This window comes from Phalacrocorax aristotelis, chromosome W, assembly GCF_949628215.1.
Source record: "Phalacrocorax aristotelis chromosome W, bGulAri2.1, whole genome shotgun sequence".
NCBI lineage: Eukaryota > Metazoa > Chordata > Aves > Suliformes > Phalacrocoracidae > Phalacrocorax > Phalacrocorax aristotelis.
Window position 1 is genome coordinate 24,240,975 of NC_134310.1, and position 23,996 is coordinate 24,264,970.

At 43.8% G+C, this 23,996-nt stretch overlaps 1 protein-coding gene across 2 annotated transcripts in view; it reads right to left on the minus strand.

Moving 5' to 3' along the window:
* The window catches only part of LOC142049888 (mitogen-activated protein kinase kinase kinase 1-like), a 111,781-nt gene that overhangs the window by 24,644 nt on the left and 63,141 nt on the right, over window positions 1-23,996 (minus strand). For both annotated transcript variants that reach the window (XM_075078050.1, XM_075078051.1), the window contains 4 exons: window positions 17,684-17,834; window positions 3,738-3,944; window positions 2,182-2,382; window positions 1,175-1,291 (listed from right to left, as the gene is read on the minus strand). In XM_075078050.1, coding sequence (XP_074934151.1) covers window positions 1,175-1,291; window positions 2,182-2,382; window positions 3,738-3,944; window positions 17,684-17,834 — 676 coding nt within the window. The remainder of the gene's footprint in view (window positions 1-1,174; window positions 1,292-2,181; window positions 2,383-3,737; window positions 3,945-17,683; window positions 17,835-23,996) is intronic.

Below are 23,996 nucleotides of genomic sequence, written 5' to 3' on the forward strand. Positions count from 1 at the left end.
CTCAGGGGGATTTGATTTTGGGTGAAAACAGCCAATGAACTGAATGGTATGCTGTTAATTGCTATATAATGTTGTATGTCATCCCTACTATGGTTGCTATATGCCATATCAATGGTATCATGGTGGGAATCTCCCAAGTTATTAAAAAAAAAAAGAACTTTCATTGAACCAAGCAAAGTGCAGTGGTGATGGAACAAGGACTGACTTCAGCATGCCACAATCTGACACCACACACAGCATCTCTCTGGCCCTGAAAGACTTGTACAATAGATGGAACCCGAAGTCATGGACTAATTGAACTAAATGGACATTTCACGGATGTTTTACAGGGGTGGTCCATAGACTAGGGGAATGATAAATGAAATCTGTATATTTCTGTTAAAGGATGAGAAGGTGGGTAGGGATTATTGAAGTTGTATTGGATAGTATGGGACCTGAGCATGATGTAAATGATATGGAATAAGGGGTGGATACTGTCATGGTTTTAGCTGGCATAATTTTCTTCACTGTAGCTGGCATAGTGCTGTGCTTTGGACTTAGCATGAAAACAAGGTTGATAACACTCAGATGTCTTAGTTGTTGCTAGGTAGTGCTTATACTAGTGAAGGACTTTTCTAGCTTCCCATTCTCTGCCGGGTGCACAAGAAGCCGGGAGGGGAGGGGGCACAGCTAAGAGATCGGATTCAAATTGGCCAAAAGGGTATTCCATATCATGTAACGTCATGCCCAGTATGTTAACTGGGAGGAGCTGGCCGGGGGAGGGAGGCAGCAATTGCAGCTCAAGGATGGGCAGCGTCAGTTGGTGGTTGGTGAGCAGTTTTATCGTTTGTGTTTCTGTTTTTTTCCCTTTTCCTTTTTATTATATTATCATTATTATTATTATCATAATCATTATAATTATTATTTTAGTTTAATTATTAAACTGTTCTTATCTCAACCCACAAGTGGTTTTTTTTTGCTTTTGCTCTTCCGATTCTCCCTCCCATCCCACAGGGTGGGGGGAGTGAGCGAGCCGCTGCATGGTGTTTAGTTGCCGACTGGGGCTGAACCACAACACATATATTCTTGTCGTTTTGAAATGCAGCAGTTCTCAGCATTTTTACGATAATGTCCTAAAGACTTTTACCTGGAGTATATTTTATATCTGCCATTAGATCTATTAGAAATCTATTACCTCAAAGTTCTTCAGTGTCTTTCTCCAGAGCATTGGGTCTGAGGTTTCAAGCTGGAAGACCCGCAACATAACAAACAGCAGATGAATACAAAATGTCCCACGACCACAGCTACAAGTCTGCAAGGAAAACTATATGCTAGGGCTGTACTGAATTGATAACTGCATCAATTAAGTGCATAATGGAGACACATACTAGTCTGTCTTCCCCTACGCTTAAAAAAAAAATAGTAGTTAATGCAAAATATTTCATATATAGACATAAATATCTTCTTGCATGGCCTTACAGAAAATGTGAATCCCCAAAACATTATTCAGGAGTATGTATGGAAAAGCAGACAGTTATAACACCAGTTTTCTCTTGATTACCCCCCCCCCATATTTTTTAAAATGAGCTGAAACTATTGCTATGCTTCATACTAGAAGGAATTTATGCATATAATCAGCACATACCCATAACATGACAGCAAACTTAAATGAGATGCTTCTGTTTACTCAAAAACTTTAATGTTCCCCAATGTAGCATCACAGCAGTACTATGCAAGTCTCTGAAACAAACCTCACTATGGGTATTAATGAAATTATCACACCATTAAAGGAATTGTGTCATATGCTTATAATTTATATATCCCATGAATAGAAGAAATATAGTGTTTCAGAGTGAGAAACTAGGAAAATGAAGTGGCCAAATTATAGAAAAAAACCCCTTAAGATATAGAATTAGGAGCCACTTCTAGGAATGAGAAATATACAGAACATTAGTAATTACTTCCCAGAGTCTTTTTTTTTTAAAAAGATAAACTCTAGACAAAACTAATACTTGCTACATATTTCAAAAAAAACAAGCTGATCATTATATTACATGAGTACAGGTTACGTCTTTTAAACATTACTTTATAGAACCGTTAGCAAGGGTTGGTGACTAACTTGATCTAATTTGGTTTTGTACAGTTTTCCAATGTTAACTATAAATTAATAAAAGCTACAGACAACACAAAAATGTTCTCTACCTGAGGCCCAATAAACACTCTGTATTTATTATCAGGGCTGTCTCCTCCAATTAAGAAAGAGTTGGGTCCTATCTGCTGCAGCAGGTACAGCCTGGCTCGCAGAACTTTGTTAACACGACGATTTGTTTCCTCAGGGCTGTACGGAGTGGAGCCGTCTGGAGATGGGGCTCGTCGAGGTGGTGTTATTCGTCCACTCTGAAACTACATAAGCAGTTCCATCATGAGCATTTCCACCAGGATAATAGTAAGTTTAACTATGTATTTTTTTCCCCAAATGACACAGAATAAGAGAGGCCCACAAAACATGAAGAAACTATAACCTGCTTAGACTATATGAATTTAAAATGATGAATTTTGTTCCATGCCCAGAATTCAAGGGCAGAAGAGAGTTGTAGCCAAAATTTTTGTAGCCAAGGTTATAAACACTAATATATTTCATAAAGGAAGAAATCCTATGACTACAGTTTACAGAAGGGAATATATGGTCAATGAAGAATAAAAGTTTAAGGAATTCCAAAGGGTTTCCAAAGAAAAGGAAAAAGGATACAAAGAAAAACAACTGAGTAAAAATAGATCAAAGGTGAAACTGTGTGTGTGGAGAAGAGGGGTGTTGGGGGGTTTACATTTCAATTTCTTTTGTCAAGAGGAAAGGAGCTGTGCTACAGCACTGAGATTTGTGATATTTGTCCCTAGTTCAGAGGAATGGCAGTACATATTTTAACTGAGTTTGGAAAGCTTGTTTAGAGAGCAATGGGACAATGAAAGCAATTAGATCTTATTCTTACTCTGATTGCACTGTGAAGTTGCAGGCAAGTCAACTGAAGCTTAACTGTGGATGAACATTTTTATAACAAACCAACCTGTTACATACTATTGCTCAGAACATTATATTCTTGATCTTCTTTAATGAAGCCAGTTACTATTGCTCAAAACATTCTATTCCAGATCTTCTCAAATGTAATGGTAGAGATGTCTTCTAACAATGCACATACCTAAATCTTCCCTAATCTGTACATAACAATCAGTTCTTGAACAGAGGATCACTAATAGCATACCAGTAATACTTTTCTGCAGGAATCTTAATCCAGCCAACAATCCTATCCCCAAGGGAATATACCTGCCTGGAGAACTGACATGCAAAACTACGGGGGGTGGGGGGGAATATGGGATGGGACCAAAATTGAATCAACCACAAACCCAAAACAAAAACCAAACTCCTGGCATCTCTTCATGCAAATCAAGCTAAGAGAACATGCATGTCTTCACAACTGAGTACCTATATTTCTTAATTTATTTCCTACAAATAGAAACTGAAAGCAGGGCTAAATTAAGAAGGAAAAACACAACTAAGAGCAGAGAACAAAATTCCACACATAAGATAAATGTAATGTGAGATATGCTCTGCATATCTCACTTAAGTGATACCCTGTCATAACCCCTTTATATCAGCACCTTACCTACCCAGGAAGGATTAGGGTGCAATTGTTATTGCCTCTCTAAGCAGAAGACTGCAGAATATAGACAAATTAAAAATTACATCATAGCTTTCAACTTACAGGCACTGGAGATACCCTTTTTCTTCTAACACCTGGTGATTCAGACTTAAGTGTCCTAGAGGATGATGAAGAAGAGCTACTAGGAGAAGGACTACATCTTCCTTTCTGTGTAGGTGAAGAAGCAGCGCTTCGTCCTTCAGCCTGAAGCTCTAGAGAGAGTTTGTTCATTTCCGATCCATCTCCTTTCCCAGGGATAGGTTTCACCACCTTGCAGGAATTAAACCATGTGTTAGAATTATGAATTGATCATTTTACATTAAAGCAAAATGTGCTGGTTTTGGCTGAGAAGGGGTTAATTCTCCTCACTGTGGGGGTCGGCTACCTTTCCAGCTTCCCGCGCTCTGCCGCGTGGCGTGGCAGGGGGGGCTGGGAGGGGCAGGGCCATGGTGGGGGCGGCTGACCCCGACTGGCCAATGGCAGGTTCACTCCATACCATGTGACACCATGACCAATATATTGAGGGGGGGGGCAGTGGCAGCGCGGAGGCGGCGCGGCGTCGGGTCGGCGGGCGGTGAGCGGCTGCGGCGCGTGCGGTTTGTTCCGGCGGTTCGTTCCCCCTCTCCCCTCCCTCCCTTCCCCCCTCCCCCGGGGCTTTGCGCCTCTCGTTGTTCTCCTTTACATTGCATTTCTACTGTTGTTTCTTTTAATTTTCATTATTAAACTGTTCTTATCCCAACCCACGAGCGTTACCCTTCTGATTCTCTCCCCATCTACCGGTGGGGGAGTGAGCGAGCGACTGTGTGGGGCTGAGCTGCCGCTAAACCACGACAGTCTTTTTGGCGCCCAACGTGGGGCTCAAGGGTTGGAGATAACAACAGCTGCTGGTCCCAGCACCATGTTGTCCTTTTTGCAGTTGGTGTTAAAAATCGGTGTTGGTTGTTTGAGTCTGCTGTGTTCTGCTGTGATTAGTAATGTTTTGCCTGCGAGATTTGTTATACAAACACTCGTTTTCAGCTTTATCTGGTATTTGGGGTTTTTGCTGAAACCGTTACTGTACTTCGGATACCACCTTGTTGAGGCAATTAGCAATTATACCTCCTCCTCTGAGAGATTTTATATGGAGGAAATACAGAATAATACCTTTGCAACTTTGTTCTATGATGTCTGTGCCTTTGTTACAACAACGTTTTTGTATCTTGAACATCCTTGGGTGGTTAAGGTGCAGTCATTGTTAGTTTTTGGGCATGTTGTTTTGGTTTTGACTAAGCAACTTAAGAATATCACCCAGAAATCTGCCCCGAGGCTTGATAGTTACGAGTGGCAGGGCATGTGGGATAGCACGGGCAAATACCTAGGGCAGTGGGCACCCCCAGTGTTTTGGAGTTTCACCCCCGAGCAAGTGCAGAATCCTAAAAAACTAGTAGAATATTTGGAGAAAGTATGTTGTTACGCTGGGAACTCCAGAGAGACACAGATAACTGCAACGTGCTGGGGTCTGGCCCATGCATACCGAGCCCTGCTCAACAGTATTCAGTGCCCCCAGGGGGAAGAGAATGTCTCTGGATTGAAATGCAAAGTGACTGGCACTGTAGACAATCCAGCCCTGACAACAGGCACTGCAGCCACTCAAACCCCCACAACAAGTACCGGAGCTAGCTCAGAAAATAAACCCGTACCAGTATCAGTTGCCCCCATACATAAGACGAAATATTGGAAGCGGACATCAACTCGTTTAGAACGGGATGATGAAGAACCAGGGCCATCGCGGGGAGAGGAGGGAGAAGTAATAAATGAAATAGAGACCACCCGATCCCTGTCCTTAAGCGAGTTGCGAGATATGCGAAAAGATTATAGCCGTCGTTCAGGTGAGCACATTGTCACCTGGCTGCTCCGATGCTGGGATAATGGGGCCAGTAGCCTGGAACTAGAGGGAAAAGAAGCCAAACAATTGGGATCCCTTTCTGGGGAAGGGGGCGTTGACAAAGCAATTGGGAAAAAAACCACAAGCCCTCAGCCTCTGGAGGCGACTCCTGTCTGGAGTGAAGGAAAGGTATCCCTTTAAAGAAGATGTTACATATCGCCCAGGAAAATGGACAACTATGGAGAAAGGCATCCAGTATCTCAGGGAATTAGCTGTGTTTGAGGTGATTTATGGTGACCTGGATGATCAACGGTCATCCAAAGATCCAGATGAAGCCGAGTGCACACGACCCATGTGGCGGAAGTTTGTACGGAGCGCATCATCTTCGCATGCAAACTCATTGGCAGTGATGTCCTGGAAAGATGACGAGACACCAACGGTGGCAGAGGTGATAGATAGACTCCGGGATTATGACACAAATATCTCTTCCTCGCTTGTCTCTGCTGTGGAGAAACTATCCCAAGAGGTCCAGCAACTCAAAGAAGATCTGTCCTACTCCCCACCTCGACAGAGCAGTGTCTCAGCTGTTAGGAATAAGCGTCCTTTGGCTCAAAGAAGGGGATACACACCACGGGCCACCCTATGGTTCTACCTGCGTGACCACGGAGAGGACATGATGAGGTGGGATGGCAAGCCTACTTCGACCCTACAGGCACGAGTACATGAACTGCAAGGAAGAACAGTCACTCAGGGAGGCTCTTCCAGGAAAGCTGCTGCTCCAGTTTCCAGCGAGCAAGTCCCCAGACAGAGGAGTAGAAGCGCAGATTTTATTTCTAAGTGTAATAGAGGGACTCCTGATTCACATTTACAGGAAGTGAGTTGTGACTGCCATGATCAGGACTAGAGGGGCCCTGCCTCCAGCCGGGTGGAGGAAAGGGATAACCGGGCTTACTGGACTGTGTGGATCCGATGGCCTGGCACGTCCGACCCACAGGAGTATAAAGCTTTAGTGGACACCGGCGCACAGTGCACCTTAATGCCATCAAACTATATAGGGGCAGAACCCATCAGCATTGCTGGAGTGACAGGGGGATCTCAAGAGCTAACTGTATTGGAGGCCGAAGTGAGCCTAACTGGCAATGAGTGGCAGAAGCACCCCATTGTGACTGGCCCAGAGGCTCCGTGCATCCTTGGTATAGACTACCTCAGGAGAGGGTATTTCAAGGACCCAAAAGGTTACAAGTGGGCTTTTGGTGTAGCTGCCTTGGAGACGGAGGAAACTGAACAGCTGTCTACCTTGCCCGGTCTCTCAAAGGACCCTTCTGTGGTGGGGTTGCTGAAGGTCAAAGAACAACAGGTGCCAATCGCCACCACAACAGTGCACCGGCGGCAATATCGCACCAACAGAGACTCTCTGATCCCCATCCATAAACTCATTCACCAACTGAGGAGCCAAGGAGTCATCAGTAAGACCCACTCACCCTTTAACAGTCCCATATGGCCAGTCCGGAAGTCTAATGGAGAGTGGAGACTAACAGTAGACTATCGTGGCCTGAATGAAGTCACTCCACCGTTGAGTGCTGCTGTGCCAGACATGCTAGAACTTCAATACGAACTGGAGTCAAAGGCGGCCAAGTGGTATGCCACAATTGATATTGCTAATGCATTCTTCTCAATCCCTCTGGCAGCAGAGTGCAGGCCACAGTTTGCTTTCACATGGAGGGGCGTCCAGTACACCTGGAATCGACTGCCCCAGGGGTGGAAACACAGTCCTACCATTTGCCATGGACTGATTCAGACTGTACTGGAACAGGGAGAAGCTCCAGAACACCTTCAATACATTGATGACATCATTGTGTGGGGCAGCACAGCAGAAGAAGTTTTTGAGAAAGGTGAGAAAATAGTCCAAATCCTTCTGAAAGCTGGTTTTGCCATAAAACAAAGTAAGGTGAAGGGACCTGCACGAGAAATCCAGTTCTTAGGAATTAAATGGCAAGACGGTCGTCGTCAGATTCCAATGGATGTGATCAACAAAATAGCAGCCATGTCTCCACCAACTAGCAAAAAGGAAACACAAGCTTTCTTGGGCGTTGTGGGTTTTTGGAGAATGCATATTCCAAATTACAGTCTGATCGTGAGCCCTCTCTATCAAGTGACCCGGAAAAAGAATGATTTCAAATGGGGCCCTGAGCAACGACAAGCCTTTGAACAGATTAAACGAGAAATAGTCCATGCAGTAGCTCTTGGGCCAGTCCGGGCAGGACAAGATGTAAAAAATGTGCTCTACACTGCAGCTGGGGAGAATGGCCCTACCTGGAGTCTCTGGCAGAAAGCACCTGGGGAGACCCGGGGTCGACCCCTAGGGTTTTGGAGTCGGGGATACAGAGGGTCTGAAGCCCGCTATACTCCAACTGAAAAAGAGATATTGGCAGCATATGAAGGGGTTCGAGCTGCTTCAGAAGTGGTTGGTACGGTTGTATTGCATCATATGGGACCTGGGCATGGTGTAAATGGTATGGAATAAGGGGTGGAGAATGTGCTGGTTTTGGCTGAGAAGGGGTTAATTCTCCTCACTGTGGGGGTCGGCTACCTTTCCAGCTTCCCGCGCTCTGCCGCGTGGCGTGGCAGGGGGGGCTGGGAGGGGCAGGGCCATGGTGGGGGCGGCTGACCCCGACTGGCCAATGGCAGGTTCATTCCATACCATGTGACACCATGACCAATATATTGAGGGGGGGGCAGTGGCAGCGCGGAGGCGGCGCGGCGTCGGGTCGGCGGGCGGCTGCGGCGCGTGCGGTTTGTTCCGGCGGTTCGTTCCCCCTCTCCCCTCCCTCCCTTCCCCCCTCCCCCGGGGCTTTGCGCCTCTCGTTGTTCTCCTTTACATTGCATTTCTACTGTTGTTTCTTTTAATTTTCATTATTAAACTGTTCTTATCCCAACCCACGAGCGTTACCCTTCTGATTCTCTCCCCCATCTACCGGTGGGGGAGTGAGCGAGCGACTGTGTGGGGCTGAGCTGCCGCTAAACCACGACACAAAACAAATTCACCAAAACATGTTTTGCTAGCATTATAATAACTAAGCCATTATTTAGACATCCAAAGTTTGCATATTCCCCAGGTTCTAATATTAACATCTAATAGGGGCTATCTTGTTAATCTATACACAACCCTTCTTCCTGTCTATTTGTGCCACTTATGTTAGAGTTGTGGCAGCAACTGATTTGATTCTCAAAGTGCTTCTGTAATTGTCATTCATGGTATCTCAGAGTATCATGCTGGTATCTCATGGTATCATTCATGGTATCTCAGAGAGCAGCAATTCTCCCATTTGGATAGTAGGAGCCAAAATAATTTTTTTTTTCCCTACGGGTACTGTCAACTTTTTAAAGAGACCTTGGATCCACCTGTTACATACAGTACGTATCAGTTGATAAATACTAGGATTGCTATTTCTATAGCACAAAATGAATGCTTGCTGCAAAGTAAAATTACTTTAAACCTGGAGGCAATACGGCAAAATTAAGGTGTGCGGTGCCCTATAAGAACCACAGCCAGCTTTTCTGCCTGCAATATAAGCAAAACAGCTACACCGCATCTGGTATCTGAGCTAATCACTGTGGACAATGCTGCACTACCTGAATAAACGTGTGTGCTCAAGAAGAGTACATACACTTCTAATACAGTGCTTTGTTGCATAAACACTGAATTTTGACACTGAGATATGGAATATTTCAAGACAACTTTCAGCTGCCGGCCCCTCAGACCTACGTAACGCATGAGAAGAATAAGACCCCATGGAATAGAATTAAAAGCAGCTACAGCAGGCAGTCAGTTTTAGTTCTACGTTTCTCCATGTCTTAGAGGCTTGACTCAAAGCTGGAGGGAAGTGCCAAATACCACTTCAGAGCAGAACTCTCCTAGAAAGTTGCAGAGGTTTCTGATTTAAGAGGAGGGGAGGAAAAAAAATTACAGAAGGAGCTTTCCCTGCTCAGGGTATGAGGAGGAAGAGACATCCAGCCTCAGTGCCTTTCGACCTGATAATGTGGACTGCATCCACAAGGTCAAATACTATTTCAAACTGAAGCACTTAACTCATCCAGCTGAAGCTGTTCAGAAGCACATTTAAGTTTCAGCAGGCTACAGAGAGGACAATGAGGAGGTTGTAGCCTAACAGTTATGCACTGCCCAAGACAGACCTGTGTTTATAGCCTTGATCCAAAAACTGCTTGTTTTACTTCAAGAAGTCACCATATTGAATGTATGCCTCTTGCAACCTTGAACTTTTCAGAAACCTTTGTTGTTGTTGCTGTTTTAAAATATATTGATTATGAAAATTAACAGGTGTGCTGGTTTTGGCTGAGAAAGGGTTAATTCTCTTCACTGTAGTGCCTGTAGTAGTCAGGGACCTTTCCAGCTTCCCATTCTCTGCCATGTGGGCAAGAGTCCGGGAGGAGCGGGGCTACAGCCAAGACAGCTGACCCCGACTGGCCAATGGGATGTTCATTCCATACCATGTGACGACATGACCAGTATATTAACGGGGGAAGTTGGTGCATGGGGGTTGTTGTGGCTTGGGGATTGGTGGTGCTGGGTTGGTGGCCAGTGAGCAGCTGTGTCACATGTGCTTTGTTTTGGTGGTTCATTCCCCATTTCCCCCCTCCCAGCCCCAGGTGTCATGCCTCTCATTGTTTTCCTTTCCATTGCATTTTTGCTGTTGTTGTATTATTTTAATTATTAAACTGTTCTTATCTCAACCCATGAGCTTACCCTTCTGATTCTCTCCCCCATCCCACCGGTGGGGGAGTGAGCGAGGGACTGTGTGGGGCTGGGGTTTTTGCTGAAACCGTTACTGTACTTTGGATACCACCCTGTTGAGGCAATCAGCAATTCTACTTCCTCCTCTGAGAGATTTTATATGGAGGAAATACAGAATGGTATCTTTGCAACTTTGTTCTATGATGTCTCCGTCTTTGTGACAACAACCTTTTTATATCTTGAACATCCTTGGGTGGTTAAGGTGCACTTATTGTTAGTTTTTGGGCATGTTGTTTTGGTTTTGACTAAGCAACTTAGGAATATTACCCAGAAATCTGCCCCAAGGCTTGATAGTTACGAGTGGCAGGGCATGTGGGATAGCATGGGCAAATACCTAGGGCAGTGGGCACCCCCAGTGTTTTGGAGCTTGACCCCTGCACAAGTGCAGAATCCAGAAAATCCAGTAGAATATTTGGAGGAAGTATGTTGTTACGCTGGGAACTCCAGAGAGACACAGATAACTGCAACATGCTGGGGCCTGGCCCATGCGTACTGAGCCCTGCTCAACAGTATTCAGTGCCCCCAAGGGGAAGAGAAAGTCTCTGGATTGAAAGGCAAAGTGACAGGCAATGCAGCCACTCGAACCCCCAGGAAAAGTACTGGAGCTGACTCAGAGAATCAACTCGTGCCAGTATCAGTCTCCCCCATACACAAGACGAAATATTGGAAGAGGACATCAACTCGTTTAGAAAGGGATGATTAAAAAGCAGGGCCGTCACGAGGAGAGGAGCAGGAAGTCATAAATGAAATAGAGACCACCCGATCCTTGCCCTTGAGTGATTTGCAAGATATAGGAAAAGATTTCAGCTATCGTTCAGGTGAGCACATTGTCACCTGGCTGCTCCGATGCTGGGATAATGGGGCCAGTAGCCTGGAACTAGAGGGAAAAGAAGCCAAACAACTGGGATCCCTTTCTGGGGAAGGGGGCATTGACACATCAATTGGAAAAGGGACACAAGCCCTCAGCCTCTGGAGGCAACTCCTGTCAGGTGTGAGAGAAAGGTACCCCTTCAAGGAAGATACTGTATTTCTCCTAGGAAAATGGACAACTATGGAGAAAGGCATCAAGTATCTTAGGGAATTAGCCGTGCCTGAGGTGATTTACAGTGACCTGGACGATCAACGGTCATCCAAAGAGCCAGATGAAGCCAAGTGCACATGACCCATGTGGGGGAAGTTTGTACGGAGCGCACCATCCTCGTATGCAAACTCATTGGCAGTAATGTCCTGGAAAGATGACGAGACACCAACGGTGGCAGAGGTGATTGATAGACTCTGGGATTATGAAATAAACCTCTCTTCCTCGCTAGTCTCTGCTGTGGAGAAACTATCCCAAGAGGTCCAGCAACTCAAAGAAGATATGGCCTGCTCCCCACCTCTACCAGAATAGTGTCTCAGCTATTAAGAAAAAGCATCCTTTGGCTCAGAAGAGAGGATATACACCATGGGCCACCCTATGGTTTTACCTGCATGACCACGGAGAGGACATGATGAGGTGGGATGGCAAGCCTATCTCGACCCTACAGGCACAAGTACGTGAACTGCAAGGAAGAAAAATCACTCAGTTAGGCTCTTCCAGGAAAGCTGCTGCTCCAGTTTCCAGCGAGCAAGTCCCCAGACAGAGGAGTAGAAGTGATAATTTTATTTCTAAGGATAATGGAGAGGCTCTTGATTTTCATTTACAGGAAGTGAGTTGTGAATGCCATGATCAGGACTAGAGGGGCCCTGCCTCCAGCTGGGTGGAGGAAAGGGATAACTGGGTTTACTGGACTGTGTGGATCCGATGGCCTGGCACATCAGACTCACAGAACTATAAAGCTTTAGTGGACACCGGTGCACAGTGCACCTTAATGCCATCAAATTGTATAGGGGCAGAACCCATGAGTATTTCTGGAGTGACAGGGGGATCCAAGTATTGGAGGCCGAAGTGAGCCTAACCAGGAATGATTGGCAAAAGCACCCCATTGTGACTGGCCCAGAGGCTCCATGCATCCTTGGCATAGACTACCTCAGGAGAGGGTATTTCAAGGACCCACAAGGGTACAAGTGGGCTCTTGGTGTAGCTGCCTTGGAGACGGAGGGAATTAAACAGCTGTCTACCTTTCCTGGCCTCTCGAAGGACCCTTCTGTTGTGGGGTTGCTGAGGGTCAAAGAACAACTGGTGCGGATCGCTACCACAACAGTACATCGGTGGCAATATCACAGCAACAGAGACTCTCTGATCCCCATCCATGAGCTCATTCATCGACTGGAGAGCCTGAACGGAGCCACGCCACCACTGAGTGCTGCTGTGCCAGACATGCTAGAACTTCAGTATGAACCGGAGCCAAAGGCAGCCAAGCGGTATGCCACAACTGATATTGTTAATGCATTCTTCTCAATCCCTCTGGCAGCAGAGTGCAGGCCACAGTTTGCTTTCACTTGGAGGGGTGTCCAGTACACCTGGAATCGACTGCCCCAGGGGTGGAAACACAGTCCTACCATTTGCCATAGACTATACCATAATGCTTTGGAACAGGGAGAAGCTCCAGAACACCTTCAATACATTGATGACATCATTGTGTGGGGCAACACAGCGGAAGAAGTATTTGAGAATGGAGAAAAAATAGTCCAAATCCTTCTGAAAGCTGGTTTTGCCATAAAACAAAGTAAGGTGAAGGGACCTGCAAAAGAGATCCAGTTCTTAGGAATCAAATGGCAAGACGGACGTCATCAGATCCCAACGGATGTGATCAACAAAACAGCAGCCATGTCTCCACCAACTAGCAAAAAGGAAACACAAGCTTTCTTGGGCGTTGTGGGTTTTTGGAGAATGCATATTCCAAATTACAGTCTGATTGTAAGCCCTCTCTATCAAGTGACCCGGAATAAGAATGATTTCAAATGGGGCCCTGTGCAACAACAAGCCTTTGAACAAATTAAACAGGAAATAGTCCATGCAGTAGGCCTTGGGCCAGTCCGGGCAGGACAAGATGTAAAAAATGTGCTCTACACCGCAGCCGGGGAGAATGGCCCTACTTGGAGCCTCTGACAGAAAGCACATGGGGAGACCCGAAGTTGACCCCTAGGGTTTTGGAGTCGGGGATACAGAGGGTCCAAAGCCCGCTATACTCCAACTGAAAAAGAGATATTGGCAGCATATGAAGGGGTTCGAGCTGCTTCAGAAGTGGTTAGTACTGAAGCACAGTTGCTCCTGGCAACCGAACTGGCAGTGCTGGGCTGGATGTTCAAAGGAAACGTTCCCTCTACACACCATGCGACTGATGCTATGTGGAGTAAATGGGTTGCACTGATCACCCAGGGGGCATGAGTAGGAAACCCCAGTCGCCCAGGAATCTTGGAAGTGATTATGGACTGGCCAGAAGGCAAAGATTTTGGATTATCACCAGAGGAGGAGGTGACACGTGCTGAAGAAGCCCCACTCTATAACAACCTGCCAGAAGATGAAAAGCAGTATGCCCTGTTCACTGATGGGTCCTGTCACCTTGTGGGAAAGCACCGGAGATGGAAGGCTGCTGTATGGAGTCCTATAGAACAAGGAGCAGAAACTGCTGAAGGAGAAGGTGAATCGAGCCAGTTTGCAGAGGTAAAGGCCATCCAGCTGGCCTTAGACATTGCTGAACGGGAAAAGTGGCCAGTGCTTTGTCTCTATACTGACTCCTGGATGGTGGCAAATGCCCTGTGGGGCTGGCTGCAGCAGTGGAAGCAAAGCAACTGGCAGCACAGAGGCAAACCCATCTGGGCTGCCACATTGTGGCAAGATATTGCTGCCCAGGTAGAGAACCTGGTTGTAAAGGTACGTCATGTGGATGCTGTGCTGTCTTTGGCTGAGAAGCGGTTAATTCTCTTCACTGTGGGGGTCGGCTACCTTTACAGCTTCCCGTGCTCTGCTGCGTTGGTGGGAGGCTGGGAGGGGCAGGGCCATGGCAGGGGCGGCTGACTCCGACTGGCCAATGGCATGTTGTCCTTGTTTCAGCTGGGATAGATTTAAATTTATTCATAGTAGCTAGTATGGGGCTGTGTTTTGGAGTTTTGCTGGAAACAGCAGTGATAATGTGGAGATGTTTTAGTTGTTGCTAAGTAGCGCTTACACTGGTCAAGGACTTTTTCAGCTCCCTGTGCTCTGCCGGGTGCACAAGAAGCTGGGAGGGGACACAGCCAGGACAGCTGACCCAAACTGGCCAATGGGATATTCCATACCATATGACGTCATGCTCAGTATATAAAGCTGGGGACGAAGAAGGAAGGGGGGACATTGGGAGTGATGGTGGTTGTTTTCCCAAGTAACCGCTATGCGTGATGGAGCCCTGCTTTCCTGGAGATGGCTGAACACCTGCCTGCCCATGGGAAGTAGTGAATGAATTCCTTGTTTTGCTTTGCTTCTGTGCGCAGCTTTTGCTTTACCTATTAAACTGTCTTTATCTCAAAACCATGAGGTACCTCGCTTTTACTCTTCCGATTCTCTCCCCCGTCCCACCAGGGGGGGAGTGAGCGAGCGGCTGCGTGGTGCTTGGTTGCTGACTGGGGCTAAACCACGACACATGTTCATTCCCTACCATGTGACACCATGACCAGTATATTAAAGGGGGGCAGTTTGTGGCTCGGGAAGGCACGGTGTCGGGTCGGCGGGCAGTGAGCAGCTGCGTCATGTATGGTTTGTTTTGGTGGTTCATTCCACTCCCCCCCCCCCCCCCCCCCCCCCGCCCCCCGGGTTTCGCGCCTCTCTTGTTTTCCTTTCCATTGCATTTCTGTTGTTGTGTTTTGTTTTGGGTTTTTTTTTGGTAGTTTTAATTATTAAACTGTTCTTATCTCAACCCACGAGTGTTACCCTTCTGATTCTCTCCCCCATCTACTGGTGGGGGAGTGAGCGAGCGACTGTGTGGGGCTGAATTGCCGGCTAAACCATGACAATCATGTAGACGCTCACGTCCCCAAGATTCTGGCTACTGAAGAACATCAAAGCAACCAGCAGGTGGATCAGGCTGCTAAGGTTGAAGTGGCTCAGGTGTAGGTGTATCTGGGCTGGCAGCATAAGGGTGAATTCTTTATAGCTTGATGGGCCCATGACACCTCAGGCCATCAAGGGAGAGATGCAGCATACAGGTGGGCTCATGATCGAGGGGCGGACTTGACCATGGACACTATTGCACAGGCTATCCACAGATGTGAAATGTGCGCTGCAATCAAGCAAGCGAAGCGGGTAAAGCCTCTGTGGTTGGGGGATGATGGCTGAAATATAAATATAGGGAGGCCTGGCAAATTGACTATATTACACTCCCACAAACCCGCCAAGGAAAGCGCCATGTTCTTACAATGGTGGAAGCAACCACCTTGGATGGCTGGAACCATATCCCATGCCCCATGTCAGCACCCGGAACACTATCCTGGGCCTTGAAAAACAAGTCCTGTGGTGACATGGCACTCCAGAGAGAACTGAGTCAGACAACGGGACTCATTTCTAAAATAACCTCATAGACAGCTGGGCCAAAGAGTATGGCATTGACTGGGTGTATCACATTCCCTATCATGCACTAGCCTCCGGGGAAAATCAAGTGATATAATGAACTGTTAAAGACTACAGTGAGAGCAATGGGTGGTGGGACATTCACGCATTGGGATACACATTTATCAGAAGCCACTGGGCTAGTTTACACTAGGGAATCTGCCAATTGACCTGGCTCTGTCCAGCAATACCCCTGTGCACTGTGGAAGGAGATAACATCCCTGTAGTGCATATAAGGAATTGGCTAGTAAAAATAGTCTGGGTTATTCATTCCTTAGGAAAGGGCAAACCTATTCATAGGATTGCTTTTTGTCGAGGAGCTGGGTGCACTTGGTGGGTAACATGGAAGGATGGGAATGCCGATGTGTACCTCAAGGGTATTTGATTTTAGGTGAGAGTAGCTAATGATTTGCATCTTATGATGTTATTTGCTATATAATACTCTATGTCACCGCTTTATGCCATATCAATGGTATTACAGTTAGAATCTCCCAAATTAATGAAGAATGTATTTTGATTAAACTGAGCAAAGTGCAGTGGTGATAGAACCAGAACTGACTTCAGAACGTAACAAGCCAACACCACACACCATCTCTCCTGCCCTGAATGACTGTTATGACAGATGGAGCCCAAAGTCATGGACTAAATGAACTTAGTGGATGTTTTAGGGGGATGGTCCCCAGACTTAGGGAATCATATCTGTGTGTATATATCAAAATACAGGAAAGGTGATGGTGATTAATTGTGATGTATTAAATAGTGTTGGATCGGGATGTAGATGGTATAGAATAAGAGGTGTATACTGTCCTGGTCTTGGCTGGGATAGAGTTAATTTTCTTCCTAGTAGCTGGTACAGTGCTGTGTTTTGGATTTAGGATAAGAAAAATGTTGATAACACACTGATGTTTTAATATAAGCATTGCTCAGCAACAAGTAATTCAATGACTTTTCAGCTTCTCATACTGCCCTGCCAGGAAGGAGGCTGGAGGTGCACAAGAAGCTGGGAGGGGACACAGCCAGAAGAGCTGACCGCAACTGACCAAAGGGATATTCCATACCATATGATGTCATGATGAACAAAATAAACTGAGAAGGTTGGCCAGGGGAGGTGGGGCACAGCTGCTTCTTGGGAACTGTCTGGGCATCAGTCAGTGGGTGGTGAGCAACTGCGTTGTGCATCACTTATTTTGCATATTATTTTATAATTATTATTTCTCTTCCTTTTCTGTCCTATTAAATTGTGTTTATCTCAACCCACAAGTTTTACCTTTTTCCCTGATTCTCTCCCCAATCCCACTGGGGGGGGGGAGTGAGCAAACAGCTGTGTGGTGTTTAGATGCCTGCTGGGTTAAACCATGACAATATGCATCCAGCAAAAGAAATCCACGCACATTAAAACATATAGGAAACTAACATTTTCAAACTAAGGAAATGCGAAGGCATGAAACCCTTAGGAATGAAGGGAGTACAAAGCAGTACAGTGCAGTTTTACACTCAAATGTAAGTTTTTATCTAATGAACAAGATGTACTTTTGCTGTTGACATTAGAGGGCAGTGTTACCACAGCAGTATTTTATACTACACAGTCAGCAGCACAGCAATATGCTTTTTGTTTTTTTAAATAAAGCTTAATAAATGCATACACTTCAGAAAGTCAGCCAGTTTCCTGTTAAACAGCTCAAAAAAAAAAAAAAAAAAAAGAACAAGAGGATCACAATTAAGAGTCTGCAAATTGTTAGCGATAAAGAGGTTTCTAAAAGAAAGAAATTTAAGGTATTTTTATTTATAATAGTTGTTACAGATATCACCATTACTTCCATGCCACTTACCACAGGGCCTCTCCTGCTTCTTCTTTCCAGCCATTCATGTTTCCAGGCTGGCATGCACATTGCCTTGAGTTTCTCCCTGATCATACGCTCTTCTGGGCGGTCATCCATCTTCTGCAACCCCCTGAGGGTTTCTCTATTCTGCATGTCACAGCTACAGCAAAAAAAAATAATTTACAGTAGTAGACGCAATTATTTTTAGTTAAGGTGTAATACTATAGCATTCTTAAGCTTTGTGCCATCTTGTTCTCCCTCTCTTTACAATGCAGCTACTAAAACATTACTTCCAACTGACTGCAGCAAGCCTTTCAAGAGTTACAACTAATTTGCTAGTTTGCAGTTTCACAGCATACCTGTTTTGAGGGGTAACTCTTTAAAATGTGTGTATTGCTTTTAACATTGGACACCCAGTAAAGAAGAATGTCTTGGCAAATATTAAACCAATACAAAAATTACCCTGTATGTCATGTCATTCACCAAAAGTTTCAGAAGTGTGGTGACAGTTCATACATGCATTGGCAATTCAAAGCTTGTAATCTATTTTAAAACAATTTACAAAGTGAATATAAATTAATGGTGAAAAGTTTCCATCTTCATAGGATGCACAAACATTAAACTATGTATGTAGTGCCTCTTCCTATACATGAACTCTTCCTCAAAAAATGAGGACTTGTAAACTAATACACAGTATGTTTAAACTAGACACAGAAATAATTAAAGTAAGGCTAGCACCCTTGAGAATTGCTTTCTAAGCAACTGATAACTCAAAAGCACTTAAAGTCAACTATAATTATAGCAAAACTCACAGCAAGTTCATATCTGTAAAATGAAAGTATAATCCATCTGGGCTTGTGCTTTTTTGACCTACAGCAAAGTAGTTGCCTGTGATTGCTGGCAACCACAAAACAGCAAAAAATACTGTCAGACACTGTAAACCAAATGTGAACAGTCTGGAAGATTTCCTGATTCTGTTGAACTATCTGCTAAACCACATTCTTAAGCAGCAGTACATAATCCCCTTCCATCTTCTTGAAGTTAACAGTCTTTAAAAAAAAGCAAGCTTGATTGAATCAAAATTTTATTGTGAGAGTTGGCTTAAAAACAAAATCACAACTTGAAGTGGAAGATAAGGCTATATAATAATTTAGTTAACAATGAGAAGCAGTTGCATATTTACATCTGCTTTCATGCATGCAGTCTTCAACTTCTAAAACATTTAGCTATGCACTTAAAACTATATTTATGTACTGTATGATGAAGTACAACATATTCCCTTACAACATTCACTGCAATAAAATGTCAAAATTACAATGCCTATCAGCAATATATTACTAAAGTTCTTTTATCACAAATCCCTACTTAAAAAAGTGAGAAGTTTTCACTGGTCAGAAGGAGGAGTAGTTTTTTTTTTTCTCTTATTGTGAACACAAAGGGAACAAAGTATTCTGAGACAAGAAACAACTCTTCCTGTTCAGTGCTGAGACATAATAAGCAGATGGATATTGTAAACAAAATTAATTTTCTTTCAAGCAACATCTAAACCTACTGTTAATAACCAAATTTAGATACTCAGAACCGTGTCTAGCAATTAAATACTTAAATATTTATAAATAGAAAAACAGTCCACCTATGAATTAATGTTTTTTTCAGAGATTAAGCATTGATGCTTGCTTAACTTCAAAACTAATGCGAGTGACAAGTTATTTTTGTCCCAACACTAAAATTCATACTATTGCTTTCTAGAAAGAGACAAAACCTAGCAATTCTTCATAAAAACCAAAGACATTACAGCAGCAGGTAGAGTCCAAATGGAGAATGTGCCCAAAAGCTTATAATAGGGGAAAAAACCCCTTTATTGTCTAAAAAGGGCTGATTTTACATTTTTTCCTCAGTCAAAAAATCAGTTCAAAGACAAAAGTCTTCATCTGCATAAGAGCAGTACAGCTCCAAAATAATATAGGTGCAAGTTAAAAATATAGAGTTACTCTGTTTTTTATATTAGTTATTCCATGCCATGAGCGATCTCAGTTGCATGAATACTTTGTACGCAAGACAGAAAACGCTATCCCAGAAACGAAAGAATGACACAGTATTTCATCTGTTCATATAACCATGATAACTTCCCAACTGATATTAAAAAAGTCTTTTAGAAGCCCTTGGACTTGAATTCATGAACAATGCAATATGACAGCAGAGGCTTCACAATCTGTACTCGTTCTCTAAAAAGCAGAAGCAACTATCTTCCTCATGTGACAGCTAAACTGATCTACTCTTGCCTGCATAAAGAACTCTTGTGCTTTTCCTCCACACAGGTGGGAAAGACCAACAGAGTCTGAGAGCTTTTGCTCAGTAAACCAAATATCTTTTTGCAGAATTTAATTATTGTGTGTATTTTTATAGAACACAGTTTCTGAAGTTTTCAAAAAACTCAAGCTTGGCTAAAACTATAGTTTACTAAATATTCTTATACTGTTGGATCTGTGGAAAAAATATTTTTCCTGTGAATCCATCATTTCCTGCATACTGCAGGACATCCTCAGTTTGCAGCTTAAACCTACAGGTTTTGTTTATTTTTTAATCTAAAGCAAAGCCCCATATCTATTATAGTCAAGCTGAAGTTTGCCTACATGACAACAGCTGGGTTGCCAGTTCCCATATCACTGTACCTCAGCACAAAAAAAAATAAACCCAGAGTATACTCCACTGAGAACTTGATCCTCCTCTGATCCTGATCTTCATACAGCAAAAGCTATCCCTGAGTCAAGGTATCTATGTGCTTAAGTGACTGCCATGTGGTACTTCATTTGAACAGCAATAAAGCAGCTAAGGAGCAGGCCAAAAATAAATCTCAGAGAATGCACTAGCTTGGACCACGGAGCCTGACATTTCTCAACATCCCGCACTTCTGCTTCACCAAGAAGCAAAGATTTTGCTCTTAAATGTTTCAGCTTTTCATGAATCAAGCAAAAATGGATACAAGGCTTTTTTCCATATAAAATAACTTTTAAACCCCCCCCGCCCCACAAAAGGCAGTATTAAGAATCTTTTAAATTCTTTTTATTATTACTTTTAAACCATCAGACATCAGTTCCTTTATTATTAGTTGATAAATTTAGATCTATTTCTTCAGAATATCTTAACATCTTTATCAGTGATCTGGATGAGGGTATTGAGTGCACCCTGTAAATTTGGGGTTGGCCTGAGGTGTCGTGGGCCCACCGAGCTAGAAATAATTCACCCTTATGCTGCCAGTCCAGATCCACCTGAGCCACTTCTATCTTGGCAGCCTGATCCACCTGCTGGTTGTTTCGATGTTCTTCAGTGGCCCGACTCTTGGGGACACGAGCATCTACATGACGTACCTTTACAACCAGGTTCTCTACCCGGGCAGCCACAGTGCAGCAGCCCAGATGGGTTTTTGTGTGTTTTTTTTTTTCATGTTGAAAGAATACATTGCAAAATTAAGACTTACTTTGTCAGAAATTGACTGTCAACATTCAAGCCAATAGGTGCTGATTTGCTATATGGTTTTGGTCACTTAAGATATCAGTTACCATTTGAGGCCTGTGGTATTAATTTTTCTTCAATCACATACAACCTACAACTACTCACACCATCTTTAAGGTATCTGATAGAATAAGCCTAGGGCCGCTCAAGCTTTTCAGTTAAGATAGTGAAAGCAGAACTGCGAGGAAGACTCCAAGCTATGAACCAGCAATCATCAGGGAAAATTTGGTTTTAAGAACTGCTGCGCAGTCCAGCCATGCTAAAGGACTCAGAAAGGTCTAGATAGGAAGTGGTTATTAACCACTTATGCAGTATCCTCAAACATTGCTTCAGCTGAAATAGCAGCACTCAGTGAAGTCTACAGCTTCAAAGAAGAAACGTGAATACATAAGCATGCTTTTGGATCTTTAAATTGCTCTCCCACATAGCCCAAAAGACAAGACTCTGTTTGTTTTGCAATACTACACACTAGGCTTTTGTGGACTACTCACGTAAGCTCATCAATGCTATTCTCAAACAACCGGCTTCTGTCTGCAGTTGTGTTCCCCCTCTGCAGATTAAGTCTGAAATTTCAATGGAACAGTTCTCTGGAATCGTGACACTATCAGTAACTTTGTATTAAGAAATCTTAGCAAGGCCCTTTCACAAGCGTTCCTAATTTAAAGAAGAATGCCAAGATGCTCCTACATTTAGTTCACAATGCCTAAGGATTCATGTACAGCAATGACAAGGTTTCCTTGCCTCATCCCCGCCTCCTCCAGGAGCCGCCAATTAAAAAACCTAGTATCAAACATGTGGTCAGGCTAAAATAAGATATTAATGCTTACCTGAGCTTTACAGTGAAGTGAAAGCAATGTACTGCTTCCCTGAGACCAGAAAGCCAGAATGTACTAGTGCTTTTAACAGTAACTTTACTAACAAAAATTAAGGTATACATAAAGGTAAACTTTAGCCAGTGTGCTGAAATTAAAACAAAAACATTAAAAAAATTTTGGATAGGTTGAGCAGTCACTTAGTTGCACATATATGCAAAGAAGTTCCAGTTTTCCCAAACTTCATGCTACACGATTGAGAAAACTGTATCAGAGAAACTTCCTATCATCCATCTGGAGGATGACATTTCACTGTTAGACATGAGAAGAAAGGCCATGTTGAAATTATAATTGCAAGGAATTACAGTTTTCTTTAGAAGGCTTTCCTCCCAACCCCAAATTTACAGCACAATTTTCAAACTTCTGTACAAAAGCATACTTTTACAATGAAAAATAAGGTCTGCAAATAAAGAAAAGCCTTGCTCCTCTTAGTTATATTTGACAAATTCCTTAAAACTAGGCTATAAACCCTGGAGAAATGCGTAGGCCCCTGTTTCAGAGGCACCTGTCCTAGAAAACAAACATGGTTGAGTCAAATATCAACCCGATGAAGAAGAACAATCATTATTAGGAATTAGTGAGCATGATTCAGACAGCAGTGGAATTAAAAACATTTTTGCATTATTTAAAGCAGCTCAAGAGAAACGTGGGTCCTGAATAGCAGAGATTTAATTCTGATTATCCTTGCATGCTTTTTTATTTTTTGTGAAGCGAAGAAGTATCAGAGCTTTTTACTTTCACACATATTAGCACTGTCCTTGGAATTTTTAAAATTTTTTTTTTTTTTTAAGAAAGATCTTGTAGGGCAAGTTAAAGCTATATGGGGTAAGCACGTAAACTGTGTCAGTCCCTGTATGAAGAGTGTCTCATTTATGAGGGGATCATAAAGTAAATGTATTTTATCTTAAAATTTCTTGCCACCAATACATTAAACATTTTAAAAATCCACACATTAAACAGAGAGGCTGCTACACAAAACCCTATGTACAGGACTGTATTTCCATAGCCCTGTCAAGTTCCACAAGCAAGACAGAAGAACTTCAGATGCTGCTGCAATCTTATTGCATGTATCACACCCTACAAGGAAACTTTAACATTAATATTGCTTTTAATGCACAGATGTGTTTTACCCATTACATGTATCTGCCTACATATTAAACTTTAGCACTCCACCCCAACGTTGTTGGATTTCAGATAGTCTGAACACAATTAATTCATAATCAACACTGTAAAAACCTAGTTATACCATGACAAAAGATAGGAAAATAGTCTTGCTTACAGCCACACTTACCTGCTCTAGAGGGATACAACATTGCAGCCCTTGTCTGCGTGACCTGCTCCTAGAGCAGACCAGTTTTCAACTTACCACCTAACACTGTCAGTGCAACCAATATAACACAGAATTCAGCACTGAGTAGGATGTGCAAACACACACCCTAGGAGTCCATGCTACTACGTGGTGGGTTGACCTTGACTGGATGCCAGGTGCCCACCAAGCTGCTCTATCTCTCCCCTTCTCAGCTGGACAGGGGAGAGAAAAAATACAGCAAAAGCCTCATGGGCTGAGAATAAGGACAGGGAGATCAGTCACCAATCACCATCATGGGCAAAACAGACCTGACTTGAGAACGTCAATTTAATTTAATTCATTGACAAATAAGAGTCAGAGTAGGATAACGAGAAAATAAAAACAAATCTTAAGACACCTTCCCCCCACCCCTCCCTTCTTCCCAGGCTCAACCTCACTTTCAATTTTCTCTACCTCCTCCCCCTCAGCAGCACAGGGGGATGGGGGATGGGAAATGGGGGTTGTAGTCAGTCCATCACACATTGTTTCTGCTGCTCCTTCCTCCTCATGCTCTTCCCATGCTCCAGTGTGGGGTCCCTCCCACAGGAGACAGTCCTCCACAAACTGCTCCAGCACAGGTCCTTCCCAT